The sequence below is a fragment of the Dicentrarchus labrax genome, unplaced genomic scaffold, assembly GCF_905237075.1.
Source record: "Dicentrarchus labrax unplaced genomic scaffold, dlabrax2021, whole genome shotgun sequence".
Lineage (NCBI taxonomy): Eukaryota > Metazoa > Chordata > Actinopteri > Moronidae > Dicentrarchus > Dicentrarchus labrax.
The window spans coordinates 11694849-11716106 of NW_026136715.1; the positions used below are offsets into that span (position 1 = coordinate 11694849).

At 39.9% G+C, this 21258-nt stretch overlaps 1 protein-coding gene across 2 annotated transcripts in view; it reads right to left on the bottom strand.

Annotated features, from left to right (window-relative positions):
• Positions 1 to 16: 16 nt before the first annotated feature.
• The window catches only part of LOC127377673 (poly(rC)-binding protein 4-like), a 34153-nt gene continuing 12911 nt past the window's right edge, over positions 17 to 21258 (bottom strand). Inside the window, exons 2-14 of one of the 2 annotated variants that reach the window (XM_051425778.1) lie at positions 20525 to 20709; positions 20290 to 20313; positions 18910 to 18942; positions 16870 to 16986; positions 13324 to 13455; positions 11301 to 11429; positions 9974 to 10048; positions 8751 to 8822; positions 6741 to 6782; positions 6571 to 6646; positions 5994 to 6043; positions 2605 to 2774; positions 17 to 992 (exon numbers count right to left, since the gene is read on the bottom strand). In XM_051425778.1, the coding sequence (XP_051281738.1) occupies positions 647 to 992; positions 2605 to 2774; positions 5994 to 6043; positions 6571 to 6646; positions 6741 to 6782; positions 8751 to 8822; positions 9974 to 10048; positions 11301 to 11429; positions 13324 to 13455; positions 16870 to 16986; positions 18910 to 18942; positions 20290 to 20313; positions 20525 to 20632 (1374 nt within the window). In that variant the 5' untranslated portion in view covers positions 20633 to 20709 and the 3' untranslated portion in view covers positions 17 to 646. Of the gene's footprint in view, positions 993 to 2604; positions 2775 to 5993; positions 6044 to 6570; positions 6647 to 6740; positions 6783 to 8750; positions 8823 to 9973; positions 10049 to 11300; positions 11430 to 13323; positions 13456 to 16869; positions 16987 to 18909; positions 18943 to 20289; positions 20314 to 20524; positions 20715 to 21258 lie in introns of both variants that reach the window. The other variant, XM_051425777.1, reaches the window with a different exon arrangement.

Here is a 21258-nt window from a genome sequence, read left to right on the forward strand (position 1 = left end):
CTGGGAGACAAATACATCAGGAAACAAAGACTTTTAATAAATGAAACAATACTAATAAATAAAGATTAAAGAAGTTGCACATTCAAAATAAAATCCAACAAAATGAACATAACACTGAACAGTAAAGTACAGTACCATAGCACAGATTATTAAAAAACAAACTAAATCCCCACCCCACCCACCCTCAGACATTTACAAATTTTCTTAAAAACTTCAAGAGGCAAACATAGACATTGTATAAAAGCATCATACAGTAGAGCATTTCTCATCTGAGTATAATTTACAAATTTATTGAAGGATAAATACTTATAGCTGATCTCTAACTTGAGATACACATGTAAAACTGATATTTAAACATGTGTTTCTCAGGTGAGGTTCCAGCCCTTCTTTTAGTGATCAATAACAGTGATGAGGTGACGATGAAAGCAGTCCATCAATTCATGGCAAACTCACAAATTATCTATAACCGTAAATAACTTTTAATAGCTTTATCCACATCTCCATTGGTCTCTTCTCTGTTGGTGCATCATAGAATAAAAAGTCAAGAGCATCTCTGCCAGCGGATATGGCTACATCAGGCGTTTTGTGGAAGAACACTGCAGCTGTCCTTCATCTGACTCTCCAGACACGGTGCTCAGGATCTACATCAGTAAGGAGCAAACTTCTGTCTCTCTGGCTTTTTGATGCAGTTGGCTGAGGAGATTTTGGCGGTGTAGGCAGCCAGGGAGCTGTGGGAGGGTGCTGCAGTGACGGCCACGGTGGGGGCAGGGCTGGATAGAGTCAGAAAGGGGACGGACTTCACCCCAAGCAGGCTGGAGAGGGGCATGGCACCGTACGGGGTGCCCAGCATATGAGCCGGAGTCAGGGCGCCCATGGCGGCCAGGGTGGGTGCGGGGGAAGCAGCTGGGGAGGCTGGCTGGGTGAAGGCCATGTTGAGGTCGACTGGAGCTGCCATGGTGGCTGCCTGGGCCGTGGATTTGGCTGTCTCTAAACTATGAGGGCAGAGATAGGAGGAGGGAGGATAGGGAGAGGAGGACAGAGAAGGAAGATTAGAGGATTATACTGTTGCTGCAACACTGGGCAATGTAACTGGGTTTCTTGAAAATCATTAAAGGGGAACTTCACCGATTTTACACATCAGTCTGTTTACAGATAGGGCTGCACGATATGGTAAAAAAATAAATCATATTGTAATTATTTTAACAGATATTATGATTGCAATGTGATTCACAATTAGTGGGAATGGTAATTTTTGCATCATCATTTTCATTTCCACTGAAAAAAAATATTAAAATCATTTATTATATCAATATGATATAACATTTGCTGGGGGTCTGTACCAAACAAATGTGATTTGTAGGTCAGGGCATCAAAAACCTGGGGGTGTGGAGTTAGAAAGACTTCTGTAACCCACGCCTCATTTCTAGCATAACAAAAAGACAACAGACAATATATCTGGCTTTGCTGTTTAAAAAAAAAAAAAAAAAAATTGTCTCTATGCATCTGTGATATCTGACTACTCTATACACAACACTACAAACCAAACCTCAAATAAGTAAATTTTGCTAATTAAAAAGTTAAAAATCTCAAAAAGAAAAGCAATATATATATATATATATATATATATATATATATATATATAAAGAACATACAGTGGTTCCTGTATAGTCCGTACAACATATAAAACATCCTTATTTGGTGTAATAACAATGATTCATGGACATCCTTCCTTATTTTGTCACTTTTTTGCAACCCCCGTTTGAGGCAAATAGGAGATTCAATACTTTTCTATGTATTAGATTTTAATAAATACATTTTTATTTGTACACATAGAGCAGTGTAGTCTGTTGAACACCAAACACAGATGAAGTAAAGCCAATCACAACAAAACCCAGAGGGTGAAAGTGCGATTGTTCTTTTGTTTCTCCTTTTTGGAAACAAGTATAGTAGTAATATTGGAGAGTGGTTGCATAAATCACTGCCACACTGTGTTTATTAAGAGACGGGTCTCTCCTACTACAGGCTACAAACAAGAATTATAGTTTGCTGTATTGTTCATATTAACCACAGACATTGCTTCTTTCGAATTTCTAATAGCAAAGACTGACAAATAGAAGTTTGGTCTGACATTTTAGTTATAGGGAATACATATTCAAAGTCTTTGTTGGGGAAAATGTCTCATTTCTTTTGTATTTATATTGTATTTTATTTAAGCTTTTTCTTTTTATTCTTTTATTAATACAATTATTTTGTATCATCTTATTTGTTTTAACTACTTATATGTGGCCCGATTTGTTCTGTTTCTCAGTCTTCAATAATTTACTATAACATTTTGTCTTTTGTTATGATCTCAGCAAAAGTTCATTAAAAAAAGAAGCCAGAGCTGTACTGCAAATACTGAATACCAACAAGACATTGCTGCTATGACGTACAGTACAACCAGGCTTTTACTCATTCCCTCGAGGCCAATTACCCACAGCACAAGGACATACCTCATTATCACTTATCACTCTATAGCATAACCTTTGACCCTTTTAAACCAATGCATTTATCTCAGGCCTGCTCTTGCTGTGATTCATTAGATAGTTATACACTGGGTCTTACCAAGAGGTAATGAGGTACTGGGCCAAGTTGATGCTGACCGGTGTTCCTGTGATAGTAACATGGCGGTCACTTGTCCCGTCCAGCTGGCTGCCGATCTTGATCTGAGCTCCTGACACCTGCCTGATCTCGTTGATCTTAGTGCCCTGACGGCCGATGATCGAGCCGATCAGCTGCGGAAAAACAGTGGCGAGACAGAAAGGTCACTCTTGATGGAAAAATTAATCATTGTACACTGAAGATAACAGTGTACATGCTTTAGTAAAGAGTTAAATAAATAATTTGACTGAATGCAACTTTTTTTTCTTATGTTGGTTGGTGATGGAAGTGAAAGCATTTCTGACGAAAAGGGGCAGAAGCAAAACACTAGAACTGTTGAGCTGACTTAATGCAGACCACTTCAAATATTGCAATTACATTGTCTTCAGTGGATTGGTCATCCATCATGCATGTCAAAAGCACTCACCCCCCCCCAGTCTCCCTTAATTGCAACTGCGTGTGCACCGGTAAAAGAGACGAGAGAAGGCACATTTGCCTCTCATTAATCTGAGTGGCTAAAAGGTTATTGATTCCTCAGAGTGGTGATGACTTCCCAAACAAATCACTTCCCAAACACATGCCAGCTAGATGCATCTCCGCACTAATGGAAAACATAATGGGAAAATAACTCAAATATATAATATACAGTCCCATCGGCTTGAGCGTTCCCTCTGCTGAGAGTAGATTAGACAATGACACAAGTTTTATTGCATTCCAAAATACATTATCACTTTTGTTCTGCTTTCATTACCCAACCTGGACCCCTGCCTATTAGCGGCAATAGATATTTAACAGAGCCAGAGCTCGGGGCTGCGTATCAGCTCAAGTGCAGAGTGTCAGGGCTCAACGACAGGGTTATGCTGCCAGATATGTAGTGAGGGGGACAGTGATGAAGTACTTGTAGTATGTGTGTGTGCTGGCAGCTTAAGTGAAGCATAGGTAGAAATACACACACACATAAACAGTGTTGGTGCTGTGCTTGTCCCTGCATTTCACATTCCTTTCCTGAGAAGTAAGCAGCCTGTTCCACAATGTCTGATTCGTCACACAGCGACCTGGTTGGTCTGCCTGGCTATTATTGGCTCAGTTGTTTATTCAAGGGGAGGGCAACCAGCCTTCAGAGCAATTCCAGAGACAATGGCCACTACAGACCTCAAATCACAGATAACGTCTCTCCCCCACTGAGACCAAGAATCTCCACTGGACTCTGGGCTTTTAAACCAGCTGTCAATAGATGCCAGCTGTCAGCAGCTCACCCACTTTGGTGTGTATGACCTCAGACAACAGCATTCCTGTATGAACAACCCTAAAAAAGACAGAACCAGAGCTAAATAAATGACACAGGAGACACCGCAGGTACGCTTGCAGTAGTGATTATTTTTCCTGAGCATACAAATAACATTAATGCTGCACATTGCTCCTGGTCTTCAACTATAAGTGGCCTATATATTGTTGAGTTCCTGCTGAGGCAGTCATTTGAAAGCACACAGGAAGAGGGATGGGATGGTGAGGGAGCAGCCATTTTTCTTCTGGCTAAATCTTCCTTGGGCAGAAGTACAGTATATACTGCTGACTGGGTGTAAGCAGTTTCTCAATGCATCTGTGTGTGTGCATGAGTCTCCTTCAGTGTTCAGTGCACAGAGCGGGATTGTGTGGTCAGAGTGTGGCCGGCCTGAGGGGGGACGGAGGGCTGAGGAGGCTCAGTCATGGCTATAAGTCCTCTCTTCTGGAACAATGGCTGGAGCTTACAGCTGTCCCTGTCACGTATAGCACTGGACTCCCTCATTCCTCTGATGCATTGTGCCACTCGGCGTGTGGGGGTTTACTTAGGGAAAAAAAAGCCTTCAGGCATTTTAGAAATGTTGTTGAAGGGTTGTGGCTATATTCCATACAGTACAGAGAAACCTAATCAATCCAATTCTTGTTTCTCTTCTTTTTATTGTGTTGTTTCACAATAAAAGACAGTGAAGTGAAATTGGTGTTATTGCCTTTAAACTGCTGTTTTTTTCTTTGAGATACTCGTAATTGAAGAAGTATTTTGGACAGCAAATTTTATAGTAAAGACCATTTCAGGATTTTATTAGAGGTAAAAGAATAAGACTGGCAATATTCTAGATTAGATAGATTTTTCTCTTCTTAAAACCTCATGAAAAGACTGAAGAAAACACCAAAAACACACGATTAAAAACACATCAGTGACCCATACTGTTGCACTGGGTGACATGTTTCTTCATTACCATGAAGTTGGGCACCGCAGTTTATTTTGGGTCAGTCTGACATACTGTACACAGTCCTGCTGCTGTAAATACTCACTACTGCGTATAAATCCGCGTATGAAAATAGACCCCAGCAAATTCTCAATTTACTGTTTGAGAAACGCAGTTCCCAGCTGTTTTAAAACACTCCTTAACCCTTTTAAAAGGATGAAACTATATATTTGTGAGCTGTTTTTGAAAACTTCAGTCCTTCATCAGGAAGTAATGAGCTTGAGGAAGTCAGAAAGTACTGAAAGATGGACTAACATGTTGTTTTGGTCTTTTTTGATTTGTTGACAGTAAGAAAAATACAGAAACAAATGCCAGCCTTATCCTTTAGTGTTCTGAACAACATTTTGTTCTTATGGATGCTTTGCTGTTTTTATACTGGATATAAACACTGCAAATTAAATCATAAATTATAAATGGCTTCATTATAAATTTTGCTTCAGAAGAGAGCTTTCTTTCTCTCTCATTCTTCCAATTGAAATCCAATAGGAAGCAAATTACTACAATTAATAACCAGATGCTCTCTGTCCAAACTAAAACTAAAGTGACCAGTGACCTGAAGGGAAATGTAGCTTGGCTTTATTTTTAAGTGAATCTATGAATCGTGATTTCTACTCTGAGATTGGAGACACATTTTATCAAACCCTGGTGGAGACTAAGTGAAGAGGAAAAGGATTTTTGTCTGTTTTCTTATTGGCTGTTTTGACAGCAGACAGCCTCTAAGTAGGTCAGGGAACATGAGAGGATTTACTGAGCACTCATGGGAGTCACTCTAAGACACTGCAACTGCAGCCCAGACAATAATGCGAAAGGATCCATATCAGCTCAGAATCCCTTTAACCTTGGGTTAGTCTGGGGTTAGAATAATGAGGATAATTAGTAAGTTGCCAACATGTCTCCCGTCTCTTTTGAAGTCACACCAGACGTGTTTGCAGTTGCAGCTACCACATCAGAAGTCACCTGCTCCTGTGCTGCATACATGTGAGATGAGCACTGATTTCCTGTTTTTCTGTTTCTTGTTGTTCAGCTGGGAAAATGCTAACAACACGAAGAATTCAAACTCTAAAGTTTTGTGTTGCTTCTCCTTACATCATTGGGAATAAGCAGCTCCTGAGATGTCTGAGAGTTGGAGTCCATCCCTAATGAGAGAAAATACAAGCGTTGACTGAATAAAATTGACATACCAGACATTTTAATATTCATTCAGCTCCACACAAACCACCATTGAGATGCTGGAAAAGCCCTTTGAGCGGAGAACTGCTAGATATAGTAAAGCAGTTAATTTCCATTTTAATGGACTGATGTTTAACACAGCTCTCATTCTTTTCTTTCTCCCAGTTCTCCGACTCTGCGGAACGTATCATTTCACATAATAGTTTCTATGAGAGAGCTATAAAGCCTTTTCTCCTCCTTCCTCACTGACACGAGCTTATAATCAGTACGGCTAATGACAGCAAGCTTTTACTTCTCATGACTAAAGGCACGTTGACAAGTTACTTCTCATGGCTGAAGGCAGGTATGACAAGTTATAGATGCAAAGGGAAAATTCTGCAAGCTGCTTATCTCATTTAAGAGAAATTGTTTAATTTAACCGTTTGTTCTACTGCCAGAGCAGTTGGATATAATCCACTATCCAAATACTGACTATAATTACTGCTATACATACCAGGCATGATAGTCGATGCAGGCTGGGCAATTGGACTCAGGCCTTGCTGCATTGACAGCTGATGTAGCTTGGCCAGCTGTAAAACAGAAAGCAGAACTTAATGCAGTGTACACTTAACCATAAGCTACTCATGTTATATTAAATTATAATATTTCCACAAATGCTCATACCTCTGAGTGTGGAATGCCATATTGGTTTTGCAAAGTGTAGGCCTGAAAGAGAGCACCATGCATTAGGTAAATTACAGCAATAAAACATCACACACAGGTGGTAAATCTGCAGCCTCTTAATGGAAGTGCTTCACTGTCAATACATGCCTGTTTTTCAGAGTAAGAGAAATTAGTGTTTATAGTTCAGCCCTGAACTTATACAGAAGAGAGGTGTTGAACCTCTGACCCTGGCTGACATTCTTATGTACTTCTAGTGGTCCCTACCAATGTGGATACCATAGTTTTGGTTTTATTTTTCCAGGTTTTGAAGTATCGATCTCTGAGATGTTTGTCTCCACACCAGTACAATGGAGGTGAATGGAAGTTAGCTTGTGGTTCTCGCAGCATTTATAATGACATATAAAAGATTCGACAGGGACATCTCTTTCCAGACAAAGTGTCCCTGGTACTCTGTCTGGATAATGCACAGACCTCACTGTGACCAGCTGTTATATGGACGATTAAGCATCCTGTGGAAAGTGTTGGTGGACGATATTTTGTAAAATATACATGGATGTTGAATTTCTGGTTGCATTTTATTTGGATAGTCCGCCTACAGATGGTTTATAGAGTATTTGTTAACATTGCATACACCACTGTGGTTAAGGTGTGGTCAATTTTAGGCACAAAAACTGTCTTGGTTAGGTTATGTTCATGAATTCTTGCATATACTAAGCAAATTTTAATAAATCACAAATGCAAATTACAGGACATTAGGATTTTTTAATGCTGTGAGCAGCACAAACAAACTTCGCCTCACCATCGTTGTATTGGGTGGTAACAGACACTTACTGTAAGTAAGTAAATATAAACACTATACTGTAAATATAAAAAAACAGGGAAAAAATAAAGCTAAAACTATCTGCATGGTTAGATACCACTAGAGGTATGTGAAAAAGCATTTTCTGTAATGGGTGAACTGACCTTTAAAGGATTTACTAAAAGCATAAATTACTTGCAAATAGTCCCTGTTTCATGCTGTAACAGATTAATCTTACAACCCTGCCTGTTGGCTGCATGTTATGTAAAATTCAGCGTAGAAGCTGCCAATCTTGGCAAACTGTCTTCTTTGTTATCTCTCGGTTTATGCTTTATTAATGTTAAATACTAAAATATAATCTTTAATATTTGACATGTGCAGTGCTCAATCTTTTGCTTCATTTCTCTCTTGCTCACTCTAATTTTTCACATCGTCTTTAACTCTACCTGCAGCATCTCCCATCCCCCAATTATCTTAAATAATGCAGACTCACATATGTTAACCTCTTTTTCTCATTCTCCATCCATTGATACTCACTGAACACCTTCCTTTAACTTCATCTATCTATCTATCTATCTATCTATCTATCTATCTATCTATCTATCTATCTATCTATCTATCTATCTATCTATCTGTATTTCTATGGGAACACCACAAATTACCAACAATAATAACAATAATCCAGCCATTTACAGCATGAGTGATCTAAATCGTGAACATTTATATGTCATTACCCACAATTACTTTTTTCAATCTAGGGCTGATTTGTGGGAGGCTGCTGTTCCCATTCTGATATTATGACAGTATCTGCTATTGCTGTCATGGGAGGAATATTCCTAAAGCCGAAATGTTTCTGGTGCAGAGCTAGGCAGGACTAAAAAAGACGGCAGAGCTGTGTTGGTGGTGGGTGATGGCATCGTGTTTCAGGAGGGGTTATAGCTCTTATGACAGGGTAGAACAATAGTGGCAGCTTACGCTCAGCTGTTGTTTTTAATGCCTCAAGCCAGATGATGGACTGTGTAAATTTGGACATGCCACACAACCCCTGCTCTCACTCACCACTCAGATCCACACTGTCCTGAAACTCATTCCTGTGCTCCGCAATCAAGTTTAACAACATTTGAGAAATGCAAGCTGATTTCTGGAGAGATTTTTATATTCAGGGGACCAGTGATTATTCACAGACTTCACATTAACGATTGTCCAGTTACCTGCTGGAGGTCCAGGCCACCCTGGGTGACTGAGTACAGAGGGTGGGGTGCAAATTCTGATGCCTCAAACACCTACAAACACACAAAAGAAACACAAAAGAAAAATATGTAACTCATTACTAAAATATTTTTTGGTTTATGAAGTCCAGACAGTCATTATATTTGCTATGTGTGATGATTAGTGAGAGTAAATATGTGCTTACCATGTGGAACCCTCCATGGTAAATTTGATGTAAAAATAATGAATAAAAACATCCAATTTAATTTTTTTTTCTGGGCTTTTGCTGCAGATCAAATTTGGTCTGAGATGGGCTCTGGAGGCTGCATTTCTGACACTTTAACACACACCTAACAGGCTTATAGGCCATGACTCATCCGCAGACCCTTTCCCATTCCACTTCATTTTCTCCTCTGACAAATTATACAAACATCCCTTATCACTGTGCAGCGTTCATTACAGCCATCTCCCACTGACCAGGACCTCGCCCAGAGTTTAATTTGATAGCTTATTATGGGGAATATCAAAAACACAAAGCCATTCCATAAATTGACCAGAGTCTGAGGCAGCACAAACAGTGTCAGAACTGCTGACAGCTATGCAGAATATCTGGCTGCTGCTGTAGCCAGAGGAGACGGCAGGTCTCCAGTCTCACTCGCTAATCTTGTGACTTGCTCCATGGGAGGGTGGATATCTGTCCCTTCTCAAACAGCGGCATCCATACCACTCAACCCCACCCTCACACACACAAAAAAAACATCCGATCCCCCACCAAGGAGCACCTACATGAGTCCTGTTTCACCACAAGAGTGAGCCAAGGACTTTAATGAAAGATTTGATCAATGGTAATACCTTCTCAAACATTCTCCAATGACCATTTCCAGTTTCATGTAAGTTAGGAAGTTGACGGTGTGTCCAAATGCTAATCCAATGTTCTCAAAATTTTTAGCCCAGCTTACAGTATGGCTCTAGGGATGACAATATCGGTCTGTCGGTCGGTCCATTAATTTGGTCCACACTAAAATATCTCTACAGCAACTGGATTTCCATGAAATATTGTTGATCCCCTGACTCTTCAGTTCAACTACGGAATGCTATTAAAAATCCAGTGTGTAATCTAGTTATAGGTGCATAATCACCTGAATATAGGAATTGTTGTGTTTTTGATTTTGTGCTAATGTATCATGCTATAGGTAAGAAACTAATGTGGTAAAATCTCTCTCACCTGGTTCCCTGCGATGAGGACTGTTGCTGGTGAGGGGCTCGGCCGATAGGGGATGGTGGCACCCTTCGGGGGAGACTAAGGAGTCAAAAACAGGACAATAAATATTTATCATAAATCTCAGAGCCATGGATAAACTCTACACGTCCACCCTGAAATTACGTCAGCACTCCTGAGAGTGCGGCACTAAGTGCAAATGATGTTGAACTCCTTGGTACATTAAGACACAATAACAATTAATGATGAACTAAACTGCTAATGACATTGACATTATTCCCTTCCTTGTTTTTCTCATGATAATATTAGTCATTCCTTGAATAATTTAAGCAGTGTAGTGAGAGTTCTTTGTGGATAATAGCGCTGAGCTTTATTTTGCATCGGAGCTGCAGGCTTTGCAGTGGTTTGCCCTCTGGATAAATCAAGCATCCACTGACAAGGAGACATTTGAAGATAAAATTCTTCAAACACCAATAGGAAAAGGAGATTATACAGTGTACATGACACAACACTGTATATCTTATCGAGTAACTGCAATGTTGGTGATACTGTTTTTGGATTTCAAATGTAGAGCATCTTTTCTGTGGGAGCAGTCACAGCAATTTCTTTGTATAACTTTGCATAATTTAAATCTTGGAGCCAAAAGCAAGAAGCCGCTGGTACAGAATCCTAATGAAACTTGCAAGCCTTTGAAGAAAGCCCTGGAAAACTGGATCAAACTAGCAATTAGTCAGTCAGGTCCAGCTGCAGTGCTAAAACAAAAAGGACTTGTGCACTTCCATGAACACACAGGGAGAAACTGTGCTTGGGGTTGTTTTTCTCTCATCTCCTCCTCGATTTTCTCAAGAGAGCTGTTGTCTAAAGGTGGACAGATTTTGCTGCAGGCCAGTTTGTTTTCTGTTAGCAGCTTAGTGTCCTCTCCAACAATACTGAGCTCTGACCTGAGAGCTGCACCTTTTGACTCCATCCGATGTCTTGCCCAGCAGATTAAGACACAGAAGGTCCCAAAAATAAAGGAAGTGTGTGCTTTCTTGATATTCCCTGTGTTAGGTGATGATAATGCTTCAGAATCTGTGTTCTGCAACACTCTGAATCTAGTGGACTTCTATGCAACACTGTCATGGGTTTAGCATTACGTAACAAAGAAGACTAACATGGCCTACTAAAAATGCATTGACTTCTGCTGCAGTGGAATAGAGAATGACTGCATGCTGGTGAAATAAAAACATGCATGTCAACAGCAATTATTTCCTTTACGTAGCTGCAGCAGCAGAGCTCTGACAAAATGTCATCTAGGTGTGTGGAGTAAAGAGAGGAATGGTACGCTTCCTACCTCCAGGATTACTGTGCAGATGAGCTTGACACACTGGATTACAGAGTCCTGATTCCCAGATATCGTCACCCCTCGCTCAGTAGAGTTGGGCAGCAAATCCCCTGCCACCTGTATCTGAGCTCCGGTGCTCTGCAAATGATAGGGGTTTTAAAAAAAAGATTAAGTTTGATTCTGGAGATAAGACAAGTCGTGATTACACTGCCATGGCTCCTTTCCGTGCCTTCCTGCTGGCTTTGTTGACCTTATATTACACCACCTACACTGACAGAGACCAACTGTGCTGTAGTATGCCTAACATCAAGTCCTGTCAATTTAGAGACAAATGAAAAGTCACCCATGGTCAGTAGATGTAATTCTCCCCATTTTAGCCGATATATTCCTAATATAGCATGTCTGCAGGCAAGAAGGAGTGCTTTTTATGATTTATCTACATTGGCTGATGTCTGACAGACTGCAGGGTTTTTGGAGGCCATTGTTGAACCACACACAACACAAAATGCTTCTGTAAGTGAGCATGTGTCCTGTGGCAACCAAACAAACAAAACAAATCTGTAACTGAAACACATTTGGGGTATGAACAAGACGAGAAAATCCGTCTAACCGCAGAAAATCGACTGAATGCCACTGCCGGTGAAGGTAAAAGCTAAAATGAGGGAGCCTCTATTTGTGGATCGGTACAGAGCTAAAGTTACAATGTCGGACATCTCTGGCAACAGATCTGATAAATTTAATCCTAATGTTTCAACTGGGCCTAAATGTAGTCAGGAGTTTTTCCCTTTCAAAGTTGCCACTGCTTAGTCATACTGTGTTTTGTGTTAAGTGATCTATCTGGACTGCATTGTCTCACTAATTTCCTGCCTTAATATTCTAAATCTAATTTTAGTCTGGCGTCAGCCTAAGTGCAGATACCACCACTTTGGTCCACACGGAAACATCTCAACAACTATTGGATGGATTGACATTAAATTCTATACAGAATTTCATGTTGCCCAGAAGATGGACCCTAATGACTTTGGTGATCCCCTGACATTTCATCAAGCTCCATTTTTTTTTTACTTTGGTTTTTTGATCCAGTGCCTGCCAAACTATTGATGTCCCGATCAGCCTCAGCTGTACCTGCTAATTAGTCCATTTTAGCATGTTAACCAGCTAAACTATGAGGTAAACATAGAAAACATTATACCTGTTAACATCAGCATATTAACATTGTCACTGTGAGTATGTTAGCATCCTGGTGCTAGCTTTTAGCTCAAAGCACTGCTGTAAAGCTTCACAGAGTCGTTGGCAGGGATGCAGACTCTTAAAGTTGTTATTCACTACCTATTAATACTGCTACTGCATCTTTGTAGTTTTTATGTTTTATGTAAAATCTGCTTCTTGTTACTCGTCTTGAACTCTAATTCAATTAGCATGTTATGAATGAATGACAAACTATTCATAAATCCCTTATTTCATACCATTTTGTTACTGTAGATAAATATGATCATATGAACAACTATTAACTATTAAACAATTTTGATCATCGATTAATTTGGGTAATTTTTAAGTAAAACATTAAACATTCTCTGATTCCAGCTTCTTAAATGTGAATATTTTCTGGTTTATTTACTCCACTATGACAGTAAACTGAATATCTTTGGGTTGTGGACAAAACAAGACATTACTTTAGGCTTTGGGAAACAATGTTTGACATTTTTCACCATATTAACTAACCAATTAATTGAGAAAATAGTCGTCAGATTAATTGACAATGAAAATAATCATTAGTTGCAGTCCTTCTGTAATTGCAGTGATTCTGAATAAGTGCATCTAATATGTACCTAAAATGTGTTAGTCCCAGCAGGAGGACTTACACTAATAGGACAAAAAAAACACAGCAGGGCTATATGAAAAATGAAATATCTCTGCCTTCCAGCTGAGGTTTTTTCCCTCATCTCCAGAAACAGATTTTTTCTCTTCATATCTCAGTGTTTGACCATCCTATGCAGCGAGGATGGAGTAGATTTGTGTTCTGGCTGCTCACCTCTCTGATCTCCTTTATTTTGGCCCCTCCCTTCCCAATGAGAGAGCCACACTGGCTGGCAGGGATGACCAGCCGCAGGGTGACTGGTGGCTTGGAGCTGATGGTGCCGTTGGCCACCAGCGCAGTCAGGTCCTGGAAGAAGATATGTGCATAGGAAAAAAATGTGGTGAGAGTCGACGGGAAAGAAAGAGGAGAGAGAGTCCCAGAGAACATGATCAGGCAGCAGGGGTCAAGGTAGAAAAAGTGGAAATAACTCCAACAATTAGGACTGAACAGGCGCTGAATTTGAATTTAGCTAATTTTATCTTAATCTAACCAGACATTCAGTTTCAGTTTTATCAGGTTCTTACACATTAATTAACTTGGCTGAAGGTTTTAAATACTGGAAATCAAACAGTAAAACGTGTGAAATTGAAATCTCCCCAATTACGCCATGCCATGATGAGCCAAGTCAACATATCACTGCTCATTAGCATTATCCCAAAATCCAATACTATAAAGACCAAAGCAGGCGCTATACTCATGGTTTGGGCTGAACCGATTACAACGCAGCTATGCTCAATTTCTACTGCATCCGAACAAACTGAACGACAGAAAAAGATGGGGATCCACACAGGAAGTGACAGGTGGAGCTTTGGGTGGGAGGCAGAGAGAGCAAAGAGCAATCCAGCATAATTAACCTCTGTATCTGTATGTTTCAGTATGTATGTAGTCCAGTCCAGTGTGGGCTCTGAAAAGGCTGTTCAATCATTCATATGAACTGCTGAATTCTCCATGAAAGGGGAAACATTAATTGCAGCACTGGTGGTGAGCAATTGGTGCTTTTGAGCTTTTCACTGCATAAAACTGAGCAAGAATACATTGTCCACGTCCTTCATGCTTCATCCTGATCACTTTGGGATTTCTTTCTAGCGAGCTTTTGAAAACAACCGAATGAGTGGATTTATGTAAAAGATGTCATTTTATATTGGTGGACTTATGTTAGAGTCAGATCCATGTAATATAAATACATATACACATACAGATTAGTTTACCATTATTTTCATTTGCTTAGTCATTATGATAGGTTTCATTACAAGGAATAGTTTTGATATTTTGGGACATATGCTTGTGTGTTTTCTTGCTGAGAGTTAGATGAGAATATTGATGAGGTAAATATGAAGCTGCAGCCACTAGCCAGTTAGCTTAGCTTAGCATAAAGACTGGAAACAATTTGCATGGCTCTGTCCAATGCTAGAAGAGCCTACCTCTAAAGCTCACTAATTAAGATAGTATATATGCACAAAAAACTAAAATGCAGTTTTATGGGTCTTTATGCTAAACTTAGCTAATCCAGCCTTGTATTTAAATTCAGAGATATGAGAGTGAAATCCAATCCAATTATACATCATTATAAAGGTATCCAACTTCAAGGAAATGAAATTTAATGATACGACTGACTTATTGAACAGTCTGTGGATACAATTAAAATGTAGATATGCTGCTAACAATGTCTAATGATAAAAAAAAACCTCAAGAAAGAATGGGTGCAGAATATGTCATTGTTATCTATATGTATTGTATGTATTTGCCGGTTTAGACACATTAAGTATTTGGCTCTAGAATCTCACTGAATTAATGACTGTTTTTACAGTGCAGGTAGCAAACATCCTGTGTCTGCTGTGCTGTGGGTGGAGATTGAGCTTTTAATTAATAAACAGTGTGTCTCTGTGAAGCTTTGAAATGTAAATATGCAGCGCTGTCTCTCTTCCCATCACAGTTCAACCCACAACAAATGTGTGACAGAATGCAAAGCATGCTGCATGTTTCTGAATGGTTTGTCTTTGCAATAAAATCGGCAGAGTTAAGAAGGGACAGTGTGGATGTGTAACCTCAAGGGATTTTACTTATGAGGGAAACAGCATAATGTTTCCAATAACTGTGAACTTTAAAGTTTGAAAAGCATTTTCTGATGTGGCTCTTGTGTCTCTGTGCTCCGTGTCTATATTTAGAGAGGCGGATCAGGCTCTCTGACGTCTCGTCTCATTAGAAGAGGAGCACACAGCTCGTCTGTACAATCACAAGACTCTGGGCGTCATTTTCTAGATTTGATCTAAAAATATAAACCGCATCTTAACAGCATTCCCATACTTCCCTGTGCCATCCTAACAAAAAAAAAAAGACTTTCAAAGCAAATTGTCGGAAATAAGACTGGGGGGTTACACAAGCAATGCTCACACAAAGAATTGCTGAGCTTAAATCCCTAACGCATATTATATGGCTGGTGGGATAAGGACTCATATACAGAAAGCTTAGGTGGCTTTCATGCACGTACTGCCTCGACACCTGGGAACAAAATACATGTATGATACTAGCGCATTTATTGTGCTATTTGAACATGTTTTTCAGATTATCAGATGATCTAATTTGCATAAATGTGTGTTTTTGCACTCATGTGGCAGCAGTTGTGGAAAGATTTCACTCATAAAACAGAAAACAGAAACACACACAACTCACACAAGTGATCAACCACCAAATGAAAGGACTGAGTGATCCTGTGCTCTTGTGTAATCATAAACTACTGAGACAGGAACAAATGCCAAGTCTAATACTCAGTGGCCAAAAAGCAGATTATTCCCCTTTGTTTTTAATTAAAGGTGTCACACATACAATAACTCAACTATGGTGGAAGGAGCGCGCAGTGGGTCAGCGAACATGTTGCCATGGAAACACAAGAGTTTCAGGGTTGAAAAGAGGTGAGTGTGAAAGATCTTTAATGAATACTGCACTGTGCTCCCAGCCAGCGTGTGTTTACTGAAGGCTGTCGACCTGAGCAGGGAGCACCTGTTTCCTTGCCAGTGTCTGCTGTGATGCTAAATCAAACGGCTCTCATTCCACCATATTAATTAGCGCAGTGATGGACAGTCACCATGGGCATTAATGACATGAAGAACCTGTCATCTATATCTCATTAGTAGACGATGAGAAGATATACAAATCCTTCTCATTAACAGATACAAATTACCCTTTTTGTGAGCAGACTGAATGAACACGTGTTGCCTAGTAAAAGAATAAACGTGTTTATGTGAAATGGCCCAACAAATGGCTAACAGGTTGCTGTACGACACACATGAAGTCATTCCGCTCACAATAGTCAAAATTGTTTTACAACAGCAGATGAATCCACTTATCCCAAATTTTCTTCTGCAGTGTAATCTCATCTGAAAGCACATCAAGTTCTATGAAACAAAGCTAAATTTTTTTCCTTCCATAACTTCAGTGAAGAGAATAATCGATAGTGATAAAAGCACATTAGTGGTAATGTCGAGATAAAGCTCAGGAAATGATTGACTTTTCCACCTTTCGCAAGTCATTTTCGCTGCAGCAAAACTTTGACAACTTTCTGATTACACTCTGATTGGTTACCTCTGTAAAAAGACCTTGGGAGTCCTCCTATCTTGGTTTACATAATGAAAAATTGTGAAGATTGTGATGCTTTTTTATGGGAGATGATGACATGACCTTATTTCCCTTGCAATCAGTGGCATGCATTACAGTTACATTTACCTCCTCCAGTTTGTATGTGATCATGGTGAAAGCTCTGAAGACGCAGTCTGTGGAGCCGGTGATGGTGATGATCCTCTCTGGACAGGAGCCCTCTGAGATGTTGACCCGAGCGCTGCTCTGTGGGTACAGAAGTCATTAGGTCAGTTAATGGTCAACATTAATTGAATAGTTTGACATTAATATTTGCTTTCTTGTCGAGAGTTAGCTGTTGGTTATGTTAAATATGACGCTACTGTACAGCCAGCAGCTGGTTAACTTTGGTTAATTTAACAGTTAGAAACAGCTAGTCTGGCTAGTTGAAACATGAAACAAATGAGATATAACAAATTAGTTAGTGAACTTAAGTGTTGCTGGTAGGCTGACTGTGTTACTATTAATGTTTCCAGGTTTTATGCTAAGCTAAGCTAACCCCGTCTCATGCCAATTTCTTGAATTACAAGAAAAAGGACTAATCAAATGAAAATAAACAGAGACAAACAGCTAGCCTTGCTCTGTCCAGAGATCCACCAGATAGCACCTTTAAAGCTCACTTATTAACACATTTATATTGTTTGTTAGTTTAAATTGCTATTAAAAACAATTTGTATCTGAAAAGCTCTTTTCACAAAAAAATGGTCAATTCTCTTGTTAATATCTACTCCTTCTCCTTTATAAAAATCCAAAATCTATAAATGGACCAGCTACTGTAGAAAGATGGCAAATCAACATAGTGGACTCTATGGAAGATGATCTGAAGCATTGGTAGCTTATTCTAAGATAACAAAAACACAACAATTCCAACATTCAGGTGATCACATACTAATTAAAACGCTATGCATATTATATTCCATGTGTGCCAGTAAACCTGGACCTTGAATTATCTTGTGGTTAGGTTTGTCAGCATAGTTAAACTTGGTGAAGACCTGCTCTATAATAGAGCACACACACAGGTAGCAAAGTCAAGTGCCATGATTTAAAGGAGGTAAGACTAAAAGCTACACAGGACATTTCTGTATCGCAGACTGACAATCTAATAGAGTTTCTCCTCGGGGCATTGCCCTCAGACCATCAACCTCCTGCCCTCCTCTCCTTCCATGTTGCATTTCTAATTTAAAGTCACATGAGAAGAGACAGGAGGACAGTGCTGTGACCCCTGGGACATTTTCTCCAGTCACTCCAGTGAGTCATGCTCCCACTGTAACTGTAAGGCCTGGAGGGTGACTGACAGGATGAGGCTCTTAGAATTGGGTGGTAACAAAAGCCATAACTGGCTGGCTGGATGCATGGATGGATGACTACCATGGGTGACTGGTTTATCCAGCAGCTCTGCAGGACTGCATTGTCCCCTGACCTCACTATTCCTCTGTTTATCCTTCTGCCTCATAAAGTACAACATAAAACCTTAGCAGCCAGTGAAAGAATCAAATGTACCACCACAGTGTCAGCCTAATTACTTTTTAATACACAGAGTTAACCAAGCGGCATTAGTTGGTCGCACCCTTGAGATTCATAAAGAGAGAATGGAGGGGCAGGAAGAGAAAAGGGACGTTTTTTAAGCAGGAAAATAAAGAGAAAGGGAATTTGGTGAGAGAGCAGCTAGAGGAGGGGTGGTGAATGATGGAGAGGGAGTATTTAAATTGAAAAGGTGCTGTTATTGCCCAAAAGGCAATTTGGACAATGTACCTGTTCTGTATGCTTTCCAGACTCAAAGCTCCCAAACAGGCAAAGAGAACTGATCTTTATTTTTAATACATACACCTGACAGAAAGCCGGCCCAGTATTAGAGGACTTCTGAGATTAAATTATGTTTTCGTTCGAGAGGAACCCACTGGACTTGGTACGTGGTCAAAGACAGAGAAGGCGAAAAATAAAAGAGACGTGGTCGGTTCACGTCTTAGTAGAAGAAACAGGGAACAAAATGCGCTTATTCCGGATGTATGACATGCTGACACGCACTCAGCTAGTCACTTAAAACACACGAAATCAACAGCAAGTAACATAACTCGCTACATCAATGCAGATGAGGAAATGAGGAAAAGCTCTAAATCATGAACACTGTACCTCTTCTCGTATTCGTTTCACCGTCTCTCCTTTCTGGAAAAGAGAAGATGAAGGAAAGCTTTAAACAGAATCAAATGTGCGTCGTTTTGAAAAATACTTACATCTCAGTGTCCCCGACCTCTAAGTGAAACCTGTCATTTCAAACCACAGCAGTCTGACTGGAATTTAGCAGAACAAATTTCCGCTAGAGTTTCAGTGTGCAAGGTATTGCAGTGATGTCTCTGCACTGCTGTCTCAAAAAGACATCAAATACATCTGTGCGTCTGAAGGGGACGTACACCTGCTGTAATGGCTGTATATGCAGAGTGTGTGTGAAGACCTCCTGCCATGCAAGAACATTTTGTCAGACTGTCACACTGCAGGACATCCTCTGCTGGTTTTTAGATTGCTTCTTCTCCTGTCCCCCATTTCCTTCTGGCTTAAGTCCATCCAAGCTGTCACACCTCTTTTCACACCGTAATGCATCCACTTCCTTTCAAAAACAGTACCATCTCACACACTGGGCTAATTTATGTTATATTCTAGGAAAACTAGAATATGTGGTCCTTTGTGACTCCGGGGTCGGTCGTCTATTGATAACAGAGAGATGAGAGGTATGCCAAAGAGATAGGAAGGGAAAAAAGGCTTGGAGGGTGGAGTGGCAAGTTATTAGCCCAAGTACTGCAGATCAAGTGCCTCTCTCTGTCGAGCTGCACAGCATGTGCCAAGCTCATCTCTCAGTTTCTCTCCTTTTCTTTTCATTCTTTATCTTCTGTTAGATATTTTGATTTCCGAAACACATTGCGGCATCCATTGTGACATCTTTCTTTCCAGCATTCTTTATTTTCGACATTCGCTTATTTTTTCCCCCTGTTCCTTCTCCTATTGATGTCTTTTGTAGGTGTTGTATTACAAGGCGCGATTGCGGGAGCTACTGAAGCAACATAGAGCAGCCAGGCCCTTCCTAACAGACACTTAAAGTGCCCACAAGGGGCCCACAGTAATATGTCTTAGGAGCTCAGTTTCAACAGGAGGCTTGCAGTCAATGCACTAATGTTTTTGTTTGATGGATTACTGTGTTGCATTATGGGTGGTGGGGGTGGTAGCAAGGTCTTAGGAGGGTTGGTTCAAGGCAATTACATTTAGGATGGGGATATTCAAAACAACAATTCTTTGTTAGGGGGCTTTGAGGAAAATTATTCGATAAAAGCGTCTTATGAATCCACATAAAAGGCTTAGAACAATGGATAATAACTATATATTTACATAAGATTAGACACAGATGTGGCATTTCAATACATTGACCTCATCTAATCAAGGAATTTCATTTTGTTTGTTATGACTAATATGTTTATATAAATGCAGTATTATCTGTAGTAGAATAAAAATCTGAATTCTCACCTTTCCTATGATGCTGCCGACCTCCTAAAATACAAGGAGATAAAGGTAATTACAAACACTAAATACAATTTACTACAGCAAAAACATTTATAATCTTTAAAGTAACATTTCATTACTTATTAACTCTTTGAATTTACGGTATATTATTTACAAGACTGTGGCAAATCTTAAGCTTAAGAGAGCCCAGAGTGCTGCATTCATTCATTCATAAACAATGTGAGTGGGAGGCTTGTACCTTTCCGTGCATGAGCAGTCGTAGTGTGAGGGTCACTCCCAAGCCCCCGTCTCCAAAGTCCTGCTCACAGTTCATAGTGATGTGGGAGTGGCACGCAGGGAGACGCATGAACAAGGCTCATTCGCTGGTCACACAGTCAAACGAAGGCCAGCACTCGCTCTCTGGCTCTCTGTGATCCTTCAGTGCTGCTCTGAGGGGAAAAAAAGTTAAAATAAATTGTTTTGTTTTTTTAAAGAATTCGCACATCTATTGAACTAAAAAAATGTATGAATCAGGTCATGAACATATGGATTCATGCTCATGCATACACACCATTGTTTGCACAGGATGTAGACTAATTTAGTGTAATTATTCACTGAACATTATGTGCCACTATTGAAACTAATGGCCATGTTCTAGTTCTTTTCTCAGAAATGCGTGCTTGTGTATCTAACTACAATGTTGACTGAATGATAATTTGCAGAGATCAAAGACATTCACATGAACAGAGGACAAATCAAAGCTGAAATCAAACACATTTATACCACTGAAGGCCTTTGAAAGCACACTGAAATTTCTCTGTGAGGAACTTCTTCATTAGCTCAATGTAATATTGATGGTGATTCACAACAAAGTCATAATGAAGACCATTGTGTGTGCAGGATATTGAACAGAAGCACCAGCAGTGTCAGCGATGTTGCATCTCATCAGAGCTTTGGGGTCCCAACAGACTGTGGATAGCCACTGATGGCTAA